This window comes from Heloderma suspectum, chromosome 1, assembly GCF_057233095.1.
Source record: "Heloderma suspectum isolate Gila_16-S chromosome 1, 16-S_ref, whole genome shotgun sequence".
NCBI lineage: Eukaryota > Metazoa > Chordata > Lepidosauria > Squamata > Helodermatidae > Heloderma > Heloderma suspectum.
In genome coordinates, this window is record NC_139458.1 from 137,741,691 (window position 1) to 137,759,796 (window position 18,106).

The 18,106-nt window shown below is 43.2% G+C and overlaps 1 protein-coding gene across 1 annotated transcript; it reads right to left on the reverse strand.

Moving 5' to 3' along the window:
• Window positions 1-215: 215 nt before the first annotated feature.
• On the reverse strand, window positions 216-17,240 carry ZFP91 (ZFP91 zinc finger protein, atypical E3 ubiquitin ligase). The gene is made up of 11 exons (XM_084860487.1): window positions 16,771-17,240; window positions 15,488-15,513; window positions 12,969-13,184; window positions 12,461-12,497; window positions 10,751-10,837; window positions 10,203-10,331; window positions 6,419-6,469; window positions 5,093-5,171; window positions 3,963-4,077; window positions 2,973-3,072; window positions 216-2,793 (listed from the first exon to the last, which is right to left on the reverse strand). The coding sequence occupies exons 1-11, from the start codon at window positions 17,157-17,159 to the stop codon at window positions 2,283-2,285; spliced, it is 1,740 nt and encodes a 579-aa protein (XP_084716613.1). The 5' UTR covers window positions 17,160-17,240; the 3' UTR covers window positions 216-2,282.
• Between the last annotated feature and the right edge of the window lie 866 nt (window positions 17,241-18,106).

The following is an 18,106-nucleotide window of genomic DNA, read 5'->3' on the forward strand; positions in this document are numbered from 1 at the left end:
ACCCTAGAGTGCATGGGGCTGTCCTGGTTAAACACAAAACAATGTTACTTTAATAAAACCATATACACACATCCCAGTGGGGGAAAAGAGACCAACAGAGCTGTCTAGGAAAAGGCAGGCAAGAGATTAATGGGTAACTCAAGATGGGAAAGAACTTCAAGTAGATTACCACCTACCTACCTACAGCCTCTCTTTCCTAGAAAACTAGAACTCCCTTTAGTGATGAAAAAATCCATATTATGATTTGTTTTTTTTTAGTGGTAGAGCAGTGAAATACAATATATTGAAGTCAAGATAGAGGGCAGCCTCCTCAGCAGTACACAGAGCAAGCTTTCAATTGCAAGCACTTTTCAAGCACCAACCTTAATCATAAAATAGTATCAGGCCTGTACAGCACACAGCCCCTAAGCTGCATGCAGCACACTAGCTGTGTATTGCAGTGTGGTCTGGGTTAAAACCTCTGGTAGGCTAAAACAGATTGCTTCATCTTCTATTCTGTTGATGTTTAGCTTTCAGTCAGGTAAAGGAACTATGTTTAAATTTCTCCAGATAATCAAAACTGTAAAAAGATGAGGCTGAGAATAAGTAGTTAATGCTAGTGAGAGCTAAACAGCAGGGCTTAGAACTATATAAGATACAGCTCTAGACTAAAAGACTTCTGTCCTTGAATATATGCAGTGTTCCAACACAAGTTAGCAACATGGAAGTGTTTAATTATGATCATGCCCAAGATAATTCCTCAGCTCAGTCCTTGGTCCTACGAACCTAAAAGAAGACTAAAAGAGAAGACTGTGAACACCAAGATACAGTGCCACCACAAGCTCTCAGATACCAGTCAAGAGCTCATGCAAATTATGTCCTACGTAAATATCTGAAGTACCACAGTTGCTTTAAGTTCTTCAGAAAATGCTAGACATGTTTTACCCTTGGGTGATACGCAAACCACCAAATTTCAAATAAAGAAGGTAACGTGCCTGTGAGAATACTGGATATATGGCTGAGAACTGGAGCTGCCACTACCCAATGTCAGTTTTGCCTCTAAATATGTTTTAAGGACTAGGTCAAAGTGTCTAAGAGGCAGAGTGTATTAGAGGATAAGCTGTCAAGCTATTCAGCAGTTACTATGATTTCCTCAAGACAAGGCTTGCTACTCTTAATGGCATTAGCCCATCAAAGCTAGAGAGAAAGGCAAAGTAACAATGCAAAGTAACTGAGTAAAATGTGAGGGAAGGATCAACTATAAGAACAGTTCAAATCTTTGAAGAGGCCACCACTATTCCACAAAGAAGTCCTTCCCCCTCCAAACAACAACAAATGCTGATGCAAACAGGAGCTTCACTGTTCACTAGAAAGGGTGCTAAGACCTACTCTGTTTCACTAGCATTTCCTTCACTTAGGATGAGGGTCAGTTCCTAAATATGGTTTGCTGAAGAGGCTGCTTCTGCTTTATACCCTTTACAAAGGATTTTCAGTTTTGAAAGAAAATCCTCCCTAGACAGCAACTAAAACAGACCTTAAAAAAAACAAATAAATAAGGAATTTGTTGTCACAACTTAAAACAAGACATGTTCAAAGTGCAAGTTTTCTTTTACAAGCCTAGCACCCATTCTCACTGCCTCTCCCACACAGGACTTTTGCCGCCAGAGCAACTGTACAAAAGGATGGCACTCCTCTTTTAAAAAGTGAGCACCAGAGTGCCAGTACCCCCTCTTTTTCTTACAGAGGCAGAGGGGAAGGATGAGAAAAATGGGGAATATATGCTGTTTTACAGCTCATCCTGCTGAAGGGTTCTAAAGTGCCAAGCTATATTCCCAAGCTCTAGAAGGAAAAATAAGAGCCTGCAAGGGTCAGAATTTAATAATGCATAGAACAGGATGATGCAACTGCAGGAGCAAAGGAGGGTTCCAAGGAGGAGATACTGGTCCAGAGTACAAACACTTTCAGTCTTGCAACATGGTCAAGAAGCAGGAAGTCTGCTTACTTTGGGAGGGCAGGGAGTGGGATAGGCTCTGGCTGCTTCCCTTCACTGCATTGCAAGAATTCTTTTGCTTTGTCAATCGCTGGGTAAAGGCAACATTCCTCTCCAAGAAGGAAACTGTGAAAGAATGTGTAGTGATCCACTCGGGGGGTGAGGGTCAGGTGGGGCAGGGAAGGAGCAGGCCCTTTCATTATTTGACTAGTAATTTAATTTTTTTAGTTTCTCGGTGTTGAGTAAGTTTCTTCCCATTTATTCTTTTAAATACAAGTTCAAGTTGTCCCAACACACATGTGTTCCTCTCCCACTAAGGTCCTGTAGAATCAGAATCTTCAATTAGAACTTCAGTGGTAGCTCCAAGGATCTCCGTGTTCATGACCAGCCCTTCTGTACTCTCACCACTAGCACTGCCAACAAAGATCTTCCCATCGGCTATCAGATTGACCCGGTCACCCACACTGCAATATGCCTTGGAAATCCCATCAGGGTTCAGCAATAGACACTCTCCAGGAGTGGTGTTTCCAAGGGGATCTGGAAGAAGGGGAAGGCCCTGGCCATCAGTGGGCTGGACAATGGACTCTGGATTAGAACCCAGGATATCAGTGCTGGTGATGAGGGCGCCTGCATTGGCTGCCAGTGCTTCAGCAATAAGCACCTCTGGGTGACTCTTGGCCTTATGTGCTACAACGCTGTCCTTTTTCTCAAACTTCTTTCCACAGATATTGCATGAAAATTGGTAAAAGGTATCTGCATCATGCTTTTTCATATGCCAGTTCAATGAGGCCTTCTGCCGGCAGGTAAATCCACAGATCTCACATCTAAAGAAAAGTGGGGTGGGGTAGGAGAGAGAGATAATACACTTATCAGAATAAAGTTTGTGTTTTACAGAAGAAAGAGTAGAATACAGAAAAGGCAGTTTAAGAAAAAAGAGCCAAAGGTACAGCTGGTCTAACCCTCAAGACAAGAATAAGCAAGACAAAAACAGAATGCTACTCACTGTAATGGCTTCTCGCCAGTGTGGATCATTCGGTGAACAGCCAGATTGTGGGAACTCTTGAAAGCACGGGCACAGTATTCACAGATATAATCCCTCTGATCTGTAGAACAGCACACAGAATCTTACATCAAGACTTTTTCCTAACTTAGATCCATATCTGTACAACAACTGTGCCCCCATTGCTGTGCCCCTATTCACAATACTAAGAAGGCAAATTCTCAGTGCATATAGAAGCATCTGAAATGCCAATACTCCCATTCTCACTTCCAAACCATCCCTGGAAAATGAAAGTAAACATTCTAACTTTTCTCCTTCCATAAAGACATTCAGCTCCAATCACAGGCAAATAAATGTTTCTTCTCTGAAGGAAGAGTGTCACACATCACCCATTTTAAGGTGCTAGTAGGGCCATAACATATACATTCAGACGCAGGGGCAACCTTGCACATACTCCTTTAGAAACATCCCCCTTAGTCACTTCTTATGGGAGAGGAGGTTCAGATTAAATAAAAATAAGGGTAAGAAAAAAACTGTACAAGCTATAGGTAGTAGTCAGAAAAGACAAAGGGTCAAGTCTCTCTGGAAAGGCCCAAGTTCGTCCACCATTGGAATAGGTAAAACAAGTTCTTCACATCAAAAGTCTTAAGGAAATAGGCATGACCAGCAACTGTTACTCAGATTAACATACCATACTGTTTTTCATCTCATTCACATCAATTGCAAATCTTTAACTATTCACACAGTGTGATCCAGATGCAATGGTCTATAGCACACAACAGTGTGCACTTTTGCTGTTATATGTACTCATAACACCTACTACTGCATACAGCCCTCAGGGTGAAAAGGCTCTAAGCCCCCGCTCTAAGTCACTGAAATTACTATAATATCAAGAAATTTCCATTCACTGTGCATTTCACACCTGGATAATCAAGAAGAAATTATTCACTTTTCTCTCTAAATATGGGGATTTGGGTCTGTAACCCATATTACCTGTGTGGTGTTTGGCATGCCGCAAAAGTTGCTTCTGGAGCCGGAAGAGTCGCCCACAAGAGGGATGAGGACATACATATTTCTTTTTCAGCAGGTGCTGATATTTGATGTGATGCTGGAAAAAGAAGGGAGGTGGAACTTAAGTTTACTGATAAAAAATCTAAAAGAAAAAGGTTTTACTGGTCAAACCAAGCACTGTGGTTCCGTGTATGTGTACAAAGAGAAACAACAGAGTATCTAAAATATCATTTACTTTAAGAAAGCAAGAAGCTTTAGAAAAGCACCACTAGTTACACAGGCCTTGGTCTTTCAAATGACTAAGTGAAAAAGGCAAGACAGAGAGACCTAAATGAAGTTTCTCAATATTTATGCTTTCCCACAGATTGCAATCTTTTGCAAGACACATATTTTATCCTTTGAAATAAAAATACTTTCAAGAGAAATCAACTCAACTCTTGGCATTCTTAAGTAATAAACCCCTTTGGGGGTCTGCACAGACGTCAACTATACACTAGCGTATGTAGGAGTTCCCCAATGTCTTTTAAAAAAAACAGAGCCAGTTTAGTAAGAGGGCAGAAGTTAAAACAGAAAAGCAACAGAAGGGGGCAATTAATATAGTCTCAATTCCAATCACACACGCTCCAGGTCACCCAGGTGAAAAGCCACCTGGACGATGTGTTATTTGGAGCAGGGAAATGGTAAACTTTAATTGCCCTCTCCTTCCCCTGCCACTTCTGTGCTCTTCTCTCCCCGCAAAGTGCCTTTGTTTTTAAAACACACATTGGGGTTTTGTTACAACATTTAGTTCAAAATGTGAAGTTATCCCCACAGCAGGGACTGGAAATCAGAGTGGATGGAGCGCATTTTAGCACTGAAGGAGACAAAATCTTGAGCAGAGAGCGAGTGGGGTGGGGGTGGGAGGAGGCCTTAGCAGGGCATCAAAGGTAGAGAAGAGGCATTTGAGATTCCTAGAGCTGTTGTGGATCGCAGAGGTGAAGCAGTGTTGTTTAGCCAGGCTAATATCAGAAGGAACGGTAATGAAGTTATAGCAGACAAAGCTGGCCAACTCCTCTATTCTCTTCCAGAGCCAATACAAACAGATACAAACTGACTGTAACGATTATTCTCACCTGCAGATAGCGAGGGTGTGCAAGAACCGTGCCGCATCCTTCCATCTCACAGCGTACATATTGTATTGGAGGCTTCTTCCTAAGAAAAACCATAGGAGGGGAAAAAACAGTATGCCGCTGACTAATGTACTACATTTGTAACAGTATTCTTTTCCAATTGACACATTAGTGAGGAATAGTTTTCTCTACTGCATGAGGTGGACAGTGTAAGAAGCTGTCTTACTTTGTTGACACCCATTACCATTACTTAAATAAGACATAAATGCATAATCAAAAGTCAGTGTTGTTTTTAAAATCCATTGCTGAAAATGCTTTATAATTTTTGAACTGTTCTGTTCAACACAACGTCTACACCCTTCTCTTTGGGACATGACCTTTCAAGACACCATGTATCATTCAAATAGTCAGCCAGTCTCAGAGCAGCTCTTTGGAACATCAATTATCTGGATATCAGAACTATATACAAGTTATGTCATTATCAGAACTATATACAAGACATGTCATTATCCCCTTTAAAGGAATGGTGTACAGTTGAGTCTGCAATGTTTTGTTTACTTTGACTTTTGTCCAACACAGCTAATCAGTTGTTTTTAAACTATGGATGTTATAAGTGGTGTAAACTCTGTACGGATTTCTTGGTTAAAGTCCCATAATTAAATATTTCAAAATTAAAAGACTGTGTTCCAACACCACACCTTCACACATTCTCAATTCTGAGAAAAACAAGAGACAAATGAAATATAGGAAAAACAGAGCAGAAGAAATGCAAACCAGTGCTGACAACTTAATCACTCCTGCAAATATACTGTATTCAGAAGGACAATTTAAAGTCAGATTAGGTTGCTCAAAATGAGACTAAAGTATAAACTCTGTTATTCAATCTACTCAGAGCAAGAGAACAGCCGACTTATTATTTTTGGCAGAGGAACTATGTCCATAGACATGTTACATCCTACAGCCTGCTCTCCCAAGTTGTGCTAGCACTCACTAGAAACAAGAGTGTCTCCTTCCATTTTTTATATGCAAGGCTAAAACATGGGGAAGATCTGTCTAAACAGTAAGGTCAGCTAACCAGTGTTCAGTTAGCTAGTTTATAATAACCTGCTTCGCATGTAACAGCAATTCATGGGATGTTTAATCCAAGAACTGCCAAGTTCCAGCAGGAGCGAGCAGAATAGCTCCAACGAACTTGCTTGCTCCAGCAGGGCCATGAGTAACTATGCATTATTTAACCCATAATAACCCTAACTATTTAACCCATAGTTAGTCATGACGTATGTACTAGACCATTGTATCACTATATTAAGGAGAACAAAAGCAACTTACCTCCTTTTAGGAAGCCGCGGGCTCTTGTCATCTTTTCTCCTCCTTCCTCTCCTAGGACAAGATCAAGACAAAACAAAAAGAAAATTATTTTTATTATTATTTAATAGATTTATATAATGATTACCATATATTCTGATGAAGCTGGAACAGTAAATCGCGACTGCACTCCAGGTTGTATGTTGGTTCATGAAAGAATACAACCACATAATTAAAGAAAGTCCCAGCACAGAAACAAGTATTTTCTGCACAGTGCAATCTAACTCAGTAAATGCATTTCCGCTAATAAGATCTGCACAGCTGTGCACAGACCTGCACAAAAAAAACCACAGAAGTATAGTTCACAAGACTTTAGATGTCAATCCTAGTAGCACAAGGAATTCTTTTTCTGGGGTGGGGGTGGAAATTCTATTCATTATTAAGGAGTTTCTCCAAAGTCCACAAGATGTAGCTTGGCTTATTAGCCAAACCCATTATTTGTGATCACACTGACCTCATCTTTCTTGTGTGTACAGAGAACTCAGAGAAAGGGGGGGAGGAAAAGCCCCTTGTACTAAGATTTTGCAGAAGGCACACTGCTGCCTCCTACTGTAAAAGCCTAGTAGGAAAGGAGACAAACTTCATTTTTCCTCCTCCAAGTTTTTCATGGAGGGAAAGGGTTGGTCTCTTCCATGAAATGGGCTTTCACAGACGGTGCAAGTACTGCCTTGCCACTGCTGCCATATCTTACAACAGCTCTGTGGGAAAGGAGAGAAACCATGAAGCATCTCCTCCATAGTGAACTTGGAGAAGGGAGGGAGGAATGGTTTTTCTCCTTTTCTGTAAAATCCTAGAATACAAGAAAATCTACCCCACTTTGCCCTGTCAAGTTCTTTTTGTGTATGTGGGGGGGTCCTCTTTCAAGCTTGGGGAGGGACACTCACTGATAATGAGCAGGCGAGTGAATGTACAGAAGCTGGATGTCTCTATAAAAAGACTAAGGAAGTTGAATGTTCAAGATGTAGGTGGTACTGGACATTATTGGAAGAGGGCAACGCTTTTACCTTACTTGGGTGGTTACGTTCTGTGATTAAAATGTTTTAGCAGTTTATGTTAAATATGATCCAGTATAATCCAGAACGTCTTTTTAGAGAGAGAGGGGATCAGCCAAATCATAGATTCCTTTTCATCCTCAGTCCCTCACACAAAGTGATCAGTGCCAAAGCACTGTTTAGTGCTAAACACACACTTCCCTAGTCCAGCACTGAAGCTACATACATAGTTCCCAACCCAATATTAGGGCTTGTGCTCACAACCGAGTACTGGATGAATGTTGAGATGTGCACAGAGCCAACACCTGCTTCAGTACGTACATTTTCCTCACTGGATCAGGGCAATAGTTTACCACGGTACATGTGAGACATGCAACAAAATGTTGGAGTGTGGAGTACTCCCGTTCAGGGGTCCAGCCAGCCATGCCTTCTTTCAGAATACGCCATTCCATCACACACATCCCAGCTTTCTGTGTTGTCATTCCCCCCGCCTCACTACTTCACTCCAACAGTCCACCAGTATTATGCGTTCACTGAACATGCCGAGAATGGGCTATTTTATGGGGTTCTTCCCCCCATTATGGTATTTTTCCTTTTAAACATGACATACTTCTGCAAATCTTGGGGCTCCCCAACTCTTGCTAGTATCTTCTCTCTTGTGCATGGATGGTGCCATTTTAGCTACCTAAGGATCCATACTTGAAAAAGTGAGTTATCTATTAGTAAGTGGTGAGGATGATGGAAACAAGATTTTTAAGTTATGGAAAGGTAGAGGAATGCATTAGGTTTTTTTTTTTTTTTTGCAAAGTTGCAAAGACATTGGTCCAGTTTGCACTTCATAATCCACAATTTTTTTAAATTGTGGGTTATCATGAACAAGCCTGATTGCACCTACTGCAAGCAGGAGTGGCTAAACACCCACAGACTTCCCATCTGTGGCTTGGTTAGCATCATGTGCAAACCAAGAACTTTAGCTTCTGTCCCCTGACACAGCGGAGAAACAACCTAACAACGAACTACAGGTTCTTTCTATGGTGTGTCAGGGGACAGACAAACCAGAAACTCTGGTTCACATATAACCAAAACACGGACAGAAGGTCCATGGTGGTTTAGCCACTCGCTCTTGCAGCAGGAGTGATCAGGCTCATTCACAGTAACCTAAAAATTAATTTCAGATGCAGTTAACTCACTTTTCTCTTGCTGTCTTAAGTGATTATAGCATGGGGGAAACGATAATAGTTTTCCATATTCCTTCTAAACTTGGAAAATGTGTTAAGCTTAGTTTGTGTACACAGCACATGACCAGAGGATCTAATTACTTATCCAATTACATTTTCCCATTGACAGAATGACCATGCCAAGTTTAAGGCTCTGTTGTTAACATATAAAATCCTAAACAACTTGGGATCAGGTTACTTATGGGGTTGCCAAGTTCACATCCCCTTACGTCCTTGCAGTTCTCAGAACAAACACTTCTGACAGTGCAGCATTTGCCTCAGCAGTACTTGTAACAAGAGTGTTTAGTGTTGCAGCACCCACCCTCTGGAACACGCTCCTCATTGACATTAGACAGGCATTTTCCATTTTGATCTTCAGACATCTGCTTAAGATACACCTTTTCATGCAAGCTTTCCCTGAAATGTGACCCAGCCAGTATAGTGAAGAGTTTTGCTGTCAACCAGTAATTATTTTATTGCATTTTTATTGTTATATTTGTATTGTTTTATTATTGTTAACTGCTTTGATGGTTCACTGGAAAGCAGTAAATAAACCTGTGTATTCTGTAGCGTTGGGGCACTGTCCAGAGGTGATTTGGGGATGTGGGGCACGGGAAGATGCAAGGGGAGGAGAGAAGAAAATCCTGTAGTGCGAACGATCTTCCACTCATGCTACACTGGATTTCACCCCTAACATCCAAATAATAAGAAACTTAATGTAGTCTACAGGGCTCAAAAGCTGTATAACCACAAATGGCCCTTAGTAATTGCACACAGTAATTTCTCTAGCCATTAGATGGCCTTACTATTGTTTCTTTAAACATAAGTTCCTTAACACCTAACAAGGTGGGAGCTGAGCACCTGCAAGCTACCTTCACCTGGAAATATAGAGCAGAATTCAAAGGGGTGATTACGCCCCAACCAATTCCTTTCTACCCTGTCAATTCCCTTCCTTGAGCAGTGGGCCCCGCCAATACGTTGCACAAGCTGGACCCACCGCTTACGTAAGAGAGATTTAATGCTTCCTAGGGGAAACCCCAAAATGAATGGGAATGCTCATGTCTGGAAGGAAGCAAGTCGGTGGAGCTCCTTTACGCAAACTCTGCCAACCTGCCTCCTTCCAGAAATGAGCATTTCTGCTCATTTCAGGTTGCCCCGGAAGTGCTAAATTGCTGCTGTGCAAGCGGTGGAGGCAGCCTGTGCAATGAAATTGGTGGGGTGTAAGAGAATCAGTGGGGGCATAAGTGCCCCATTAGATTCTGCCCAATAATTACTTGTGCTAAGTGCAATGCTATGTGAATTACTTTGTTACTGGGTAGTCTGCTAACGTTGCAGTTAAGGATCAGAGACTCTATTGGACTTAAAAATCTACAGAACCAACTAATTGTAGATTCTATAGCGCTAGCAATTCCTCTTGACATCCAGATTCAGTCTAAAACGCTTGCATGCTCTTTAGTTTTGTTTGAAGTCTTGATCATTGAAGTTTTGATCACACTGAGGATAATAGGCTTGTACACAATGCCACAGAATCCTACTCACTTTCTAGGTGGCTCCTCATCTTCCCGAAACTCACTTTCTTCTTTGACTTCCACCTCCACTTTAATCTCCTTCTGTTTCTCTTTTTCTTCTTTTCCCTTTCCAGCTTTTTTTCTTTGCTTTGGAGCTTCCCTGTAAATACAGACACCACACATTTACATACTTAAGGAAATCTTTCCTCTCTAGATGAGCTCTTTAGTTTAGTCTCTTCTTGAAGCTTTTGGACAATCCTTCAACATGAACTTTTGAGACATAGAATCCTAGAGCTGGAAGGAGACTAAGCCATCAAGTCCAACCCCTGTTCAGTGCAGGAAATATTAAATGCAGTGCATTTAAACATTTCAGCCTTTCATGCTTCCCATTTCTGCAATTACTAAGCATGTATATGCATGGCCTTTTATTTATTTAAACAATCCAGTTACTCATGATAGTGGAAACTTAATATATAGAAAATGTGGTTTGCGTACTCAAAGGGGGACATTCTATTAAATCTCAATAAATCAGACCAAGAACATTCAATCCTTCTCTGTCTGGAAAACAGACGACAGCACCTGTCTAAATGGGGTTTGTAGGTTTCATCTCTGGGATCGTCTTTGAAGGGAACCTCTTCTTCACTAATGAGCATTTCTTCTTCATCGCTGTTGACAGGAAGAAAAAGTATTGAACAGAATTATTCATAAATCCACATATTCCTGAACAGAGAAGAAAATAACATACTCATACTCTTCTTCTGTGTCTTACACTGATTATACACAATGTGCACACTGGATAAAAGGCAATATTGTAGAGGGAGTCAGACTTGCTATGTAGGACAGACCAAGCTCTTTAAGAACATCTGACAAAGATGGCATACTATCTGTTCACCTGCTAAGGACCTGCACCAGCAATGGTTCAAGTAATCCAGTAACAAAATAGATTTTCATGCTGGTGCAATGTAAGCAAAATTAACATAATCTAAACCCTTTTCTCTGTTTCCCTAATAATAGTTTTAGCCAGAATGATATATTTCTATCTCCATTTATAAGGATTCCAATGGATAGCAATTTAAGCCCAGAAGAGAAAACAAGAATGAGCTTGCCGCCAACTCAAAAAGTGGATGAATCCTCATTTATATGGAAGAGACAGACAGCAACAGTTAAAGCCACAATGCTTCAAACCACTATGGTTGGTCAGTTACCATTGCTAGTGCCACCAGATCAGGGAGAACCTGGGATACTAATCCTAAATTTTCCCTCCCGCTTTGAGACAGATTAATGGAATGGAGTTCCAGTTTAGGATCATAAGACCTGCCAGAGGTACCATACAGTTCTATCAATTCTGTTGGCCTGAACGGAGCCATTTCTGACATGAGAAGGCCCATCACCACAGCTTCTATGAAACTGCACTATAACTCCTCTCCAATAAGAGCTTGCAGAAGCAGAACTCAGGGAAGCCATGTGTTCATCTCTATGGGGCTCCATTATCAGGGGACCAAGCAACACATAGCCACTTGGGGTGAATATTCACAGCCATATCTTGGGGTAAAAAACACCACTCTTCCAGATGACTATGATTAGTACAGTAAGGGTGCAATCTTATCAGGATTCCCATCATCTTCTGAACTTGGAGGTTGATGGGAATCCTATGCAGAGCAGGAGGAGCATGGAGGCAATCTAGCTCTGCATTTTAGCTAGATGGGCATTTCTGCCCATCTAACTAGGGCTTTGTGGAGGAACAGAGGCTGGGGATAGCTCATATGCCCCCTTCCCCCACCCCCCTTCCCACGATCCCCTTTCCCTTCCCTCCGAGGTTGCCTTTGAGACCTCGGAGAGGCAACCAACACAGTTCTCTCCGCACCAGCTGTGAGGGAGAGGGGGCAGAGAGTTCGGACTCCTGGGTCCAAGCAGTTCCTCCAACCTCAGATCCAAGAATCCAAAGTATCCTATGGCCCCACAAACTCTGTCTAGGGGCCAAAGGATTGCTTTCTAAATTCCTCAATTGGAAAACAGTTTAATGACATACGTTGTGACATTGTGACTAGACTGACCCTTCCGTACAACGAATTCAAGTCCTTTACACTGAAGATGTAGCCTCTCAATCATTCAATACAATGTATCAACTCATCATCTTACCGGATATTTGTTATATTTGTATTCTCCAACTACCTTGGAATAGTATTGTAGCCCCAATGGCTACTTTCTCAGAACCATAGCTTCCTGTGCCCAAACCTACCTTCTAGACACCACCGCACTTGACAGGGAAGAACAACCAAAGCTTCTTACCTGATTCCAGCTGGGGACGAATGCTCTTCTGTAACCTCTACAAAACAAACAAAAACATTTTTAAGTATGCATAAACGTCTGGGCAGGGATCTGTCTGCATCTTAGAACTTGCAGTTTCCGTCAGTAGGGTGCTACATGAAAACAGCGCAACATGCTGAATCTCCACACCATATCTAGATTGGGAAATGATATTTCCAATTTTAAACAATGGGGAAAATACACAAAAATGACTGCCCAAGACACAGACATCTATGATAATAAAATGTGGTTTGTGCCACCCTAATGAATAGTTTGGATTTCAACTGCTGAACTATACTTGCATTCTATCTCTTTTACATGTGATTATCACGGATAAAACTATTTAGTAACAGCCAAAAACTTTAGAGTATGATACTGACTGTAAACAAAGATGTAACTTTAAAATCTCCCTCTTACAAATGATAAGCTTTACATTGACCCAATGAATGTCCTAATGTTTTCATTTTCCAGTGACTGAAAGGAGCCATACCAAATTCTAGCTGATCTGTGTTTGGTTCTGACTTGCAGATGAGCTGCAGGGACCCAGTCCTGGATCTAGAGCTCCGTGAATTCTCTGCATCACATTGATTAATGGCAGCAGTTGTCCTGTTGCTACGCCAGCCCCGACTGGGCCTGGCTGTACTAACTGGGGTTCCAGTAGCAATAACATTGGAGACTTCTTCCTCTTCAGTCTCTTCTTTTGGATCTGCAATATAAATATATGTAATGGATGAAATACCCAGATCAAGAACCAACCCCCCTTCTGTGCTTTTAGAATCATGCAGCTGGAACAAGCCAAAGAGTACTTCACTGTCCTCCTGGGAAGGCAGAACCATTCATCCACATATATCAGCCTATGCTACACAACCCACAAAAGCAACAAGCTGGGAGATGACACACCACAAAAATGTACTCACCGAGCAAATCTCTTAGGGTTCTTCTAAAACAGGCAAAACTCTTTTAATTACATTATTGTAAGCTACCTTGTGCTATCAAAAGGCAGGATCTACATGTTTTAAATAAATAAAACAAGCTCTCTCTGCTTACTGACTCTTTCTATTCCAGCTATCACATTATATACTATTATTTGCACCTGTCCCAGCCTTTATTCATTTATCTTATATATGGATAATCAGAACTGGACACAGTGTTCCAAGATATCCTCAACAGTTTATACTACAATACGCCTGTATTTTGTCTAGAAATGTTCTACTTAGTAATCCAAGAACTTCTCTCCTCCCACAACCTAAACTACAAGTCTGTGTATGAGAAGGGGAGAAAGCAAATGTTGATCTGAAGCATATTTGCAATTTGATTTAGCTAATATACTCTGACCTGGTTGACATGATCACTGCAGCCCGCCGTAGCTTATTAGGGATGGTGGGTTGCTGCGCCTGTGGGCACCAGGTTGACAATCCGAGCCCTCCTGCCATTGAGGCTTCTTGTGATGCGCTAACCCAATGAGGGTGGGTTGTTGGGGTGGTTGACAAGCCACACAGAACCCATGGGCTGTTTTAGGGTTGCAGGTGGCTTGTCAACCACCTGAGTAACCCACCCTGGCTGGATTTACATGGAATAAGAAGCTATGGTTCACCCCTGCTCCACCCTGAATATTCAAAATGGTGGCCACCATCGCACCAACAAGCCCTGCAGGGAAATTCACCCATGGTAGCTTCTCATTATGTGCAAACTGGCCCTATAGCTTTTCTGTCACTACAGAAAAACTTCAGCAACTGCAGAGCAGAAAAAAGACCTTTACATAAAACCTCTCAGTTGTATGCATATTTTCTCTTTATGGAAGACATCCTTATTTTTCTCCTATAATTTCTCCCAAAACATTTGACTTCCTGGAACAACTTTACATGGCTGTGTATGTTTAAAGATGGAACAATACTGAGAATTTTGGGGAAGCAACAGGACTGCCAATTTAGTAGTCACATGTCCCTTATTGATATAAACAGCAGCAAATGTGTCTTTATACAGGATTGAAAATATTCTAAAAGAAAAAAAATGCTACAGAGGCACTTAGTCTTGATTATGAGCCCTCTACAACTTGTAAAAAAATTGCAAGCTTTTAAAAGCCAAGCTTTTAAAAAGAGACAAATAATTTAGCTAGCAGAATTTTTTTTTTTAAGGTCCAAGAAGAGGCTGATCAAACCCCATCTCCACACAAGGGAATACAACTTGCAGTCCATGTTAAACACAACAGGATGGAGTTACCAGACTCTGCTTCAGACATGCCAGTTTCAAATTTTGTTGATCAAATTTGACTATCCTGGCTGGAAGGAGATCTTCAATTTTTTTAAATTAATTATAGCATAAGTGGAAAAATATGCTAAAGATAAAAAAAATGGAGGAACTATCTTTAAATACATCATTAGCAAGAAACCAGCCAGAGAGGCAGTGAATAGTTGACAAATGGATGTCAAAACAAGTAAAAAAAGTGTATTGATGAAATGAAAGTTGTAATGCTGGCAGTTGAATTCTTCACATTGATTTTAAAGTGAAGGTGCTGGAGAAGGTATCCACACTTGAACTACTGTCTTTTAGAAGAGCATATGAACAACTTGTGTGAAATAAAGGTGGCAATTATATGAAGTTTTCAAATATAACTGGCAAATAAAGTAATAAAACCCATCCAGATGGCAGTCATCCATCCCACGAAGCTGGCATTAGTTTCAGGACTGACAGAAGGAAGTACTTCATGCAATGCCAAATTAACTAATAGAGCTCATTACCATGAGATGTTTTGATAGCCATTAGAGTTTATGTAACTTTAAAAACAATTAGACGAATTCATATCAACCAATATTACTCATGATCGTTAAAAGATGGAATGTCCATAAGCAATACATCTCAGTTACCAAATGTTGCAGCTATCACTATCATGACTGTGAGCTTCTCTCAGGGGCATCTGACTGGTCACTAGTTGGGTAGAGATTGCTGAGCTGAACAAGACTGTCATCTGGTCTAACATAACAATTATGATTTTATGAAGGGAAATCTTACCTTTCACTGTAGCTTTATCCAGGTATCTGAAATAAAAAATTAAACACTAGTGATGAATTTCTGATGTAGCCTTGAACACAACAGAATCAAAGGTAGAACTCCTTCCAAGAACTAGAACTGCTTCAGCAAAACCCAGAATCCTCAATAGTTCCATCATAAGAAAGAAGAACCAGTCTGCTGCAATGTCAGCCTAGGATTGGGGAGACCCAGGTTCAAATCCCTACTCAGCTTCACAGAGTGGTTGGGAGGAGTAGCACCATGTACAACTGCTTGAATTCCTCAGAGAGAAGACAGAATATAAGTACATTACTAATAAAAATGGTACACAACCTGATTATAAGTGCCAAAACTGCAGGGTTAGGAAAAATTCACATTGCCTCCAAAAGAGGAATTGTGGCCATAAATGTTTCTGAAGTATCCTTGATTTCAGTCAATTTTTTCCAGCAGATTCTCTCTGCCACCCCCCCCCCACACACACACCCCTTTTCTCTCTCAATCATTCTCTCATTTACACACTCAACTTGCTGCAAGAAAAGCTGTCTCAGTATAGAAACTGGGCCTGCAGGAGTCAGGGACTTGTGTCCGCATTTCCATGCTAATGGGAAACCCTAAGCCCTAATTGACAACACGGTCTAATACGGATTTATTTATTTATTTATTTCTATACCGCCCAATAGCCGAAGCTCTCTGGGCGGTTTGCATAATACGTATTTGCATAATACGGATGCAAATTTGTTTGCATCCTACACAATTGCTTGCATCCCACACACCTCCCGGCAAGGCCTACCTTATGCCCAATTTGAAATTATTATAAACTGCACTGAACACTGTGGGCCTGCCTTTCAAGCAAATATGCATAGGACTGCACTGTATACTGAGCGCCACACTAAACACTCAGTAATCAATACATTACAGCAAAGCTTCAGTTAGTTAACAGTATTGGAGAATCTAATGACAAGAATATGGCAAGGAGGACAGGAGGAGAGGCAAATGACAGCTGCGACACAAGTATGCTTCTAGTAACAGTATGCTTCCAAATACTAGAATCTGGGGGAAACGGGGGGAGAGGGTTGCCTTTTCGCCCTGCTGCCACCTGGCTGGCCACGAAATGAGGGGCTAAACGGGCCTTTGCTCTTATCCAAGACGGAGAGAAATTTTGTTACGAAGCCATCAGCCCTCCCTTGGGGTGAGCGTAGCATCGGAGGCGTGAGTGACAGAGTGGAGCCAACATCCATCCTCCCTCCGCGGGAACTCTGGGAAGCGAGTCACGCACGGATACTCACGCGCCGCGTGGGGTTCCCTTCCTGCAGGCAGCGGCAGGCGGAGCGGCGGTTGGGGGCGGTTCGGCCTCCGCGCCCGGTAGCTCCTCGAGCTCCCGGCTCTGCCGGGCGCCGGGACTGCTGCGGCGCCGGCGGGGGTATTCGGCCTTCCTTCGGCGTGACGCGGCGGCGGCTGCGGCGGCTGCGGCGGCGGCCCGCCCGCGCTCCCGGCCTCCCCGGAGTACCCGACTGCCGCTGGACTCCTCCCCCTGCTCGACAGCGACGGAGGGAGGGGGCGGGGGACGCCGGCGGCCGCTGGGAGGCGGAGCCGGCTGCTCTTCTCGCCCTCGGTGCTGCTCCGGCGGCGGCTGCTCTTCCTGCTGGTTCTCCGCCTGCTCGGACGCCCCCGGCATCAGCGCAGCTGGCGGAGGGGGCCCCAGCAGCGGCTCCCCCTCCTGCTCCTGACAGCAGCACTCGCCGCTCACCCCGCCTCTGGACGGCAGGCCCCCTCCCTCGCGTGGGCCCGAGGCCAATCAAGAACGAGTTCGGAGTTCAAGCAGGACGCAAGATCCCCTCGCGCCAGCCAGTCAGGAGAGAAGATGCAAGACACACCCCACCCACCCCTCTCCCAAGCCAGCCAATCCGAGTAGTAAGCCGGGCTGACTCTCTACAAGCCAATCAACGGGCGAGTGTCGTCGGGAGCGCGCGCGCGAGGTCGGAATTCTGGCCGTGGCGCGCGCGCTTGGTAGAACTGAGCCGTTTAACAGTTTATGTCTCGCGCGCCGAGTCAAACTGCCCTTCGCTCGCCTGCGGAAGAGCCCCCGTTACAGAGGCCTCCGCGCGCTCCGTCTCGAGCTGCGGAACGCTTAGTGCTGCGCGGTGGCGCCGTTCCCCAAGCGCCGCTCTTCCTATTCTCGTCGTCGCCGCCGCCGCCGCCCACTCCCCGCAGCGTGGGCCGGTCCGTATCCCCGAGCCTCTGTTTTCAAGAGTGAAACGAAAAGAGAGTCGGTACCTGCCGAAAACCCGTTCCCTTGTTTTCACAACGTCCGCAACGTTTCTGGAGTTTCATGCCCGGGGGCGGGATTTAAAAAAAAAACATTGTAGCTTCTCCTTTAAGAAAAAAAAGCACCGTCGTGTGGCGGGTGAAAGTCGGTGACAAAATGGCGTCTGATGGGGGAGGCGGGACTTGTGAAGGACGCGCGCATTTCCGTTCTCGCTGTTCGGTCTGCGCAGGTGCCGATCGTGCTAGCATTGTGGGATTGGTAGTTTTTAACATTCACGCTGGTAAAAGGGGACACAGCCTCAGTCGTTCTCTGGGAGGAGGGCAGTGCGAGTACGTAGGACGCTGGAGTAACCGTTC

What these genes read in the sequence shown, in the direction of transcription:
- ZFP91 (XM_084860487.1), bottom strand. Translation starts at nt 17,159, where the DNA reads ATGCCGGGGGCGTCCGAGCAGGCGGAGAACCAGCAGGAAGAGCAGCCG. An exon ending in CACAGATCAGCTAGAATTTG is followed by an intron (nt 12,498 to 12,968) that starts GTATGGCTCCTT and finishes TTTGTTTTGTAG; the next exon opens with AGGTTACAGAAGAGCATTCG. An exon ending in GATGAGGAGCCACCTAGAAA is followed by an intron (nt 6,470 to 10,202) that starts GTGAGTAGGATT and finishes ATCTTGTCCTAG; the next exon opens with GAGAGGAAGGAGGAGAAAAG.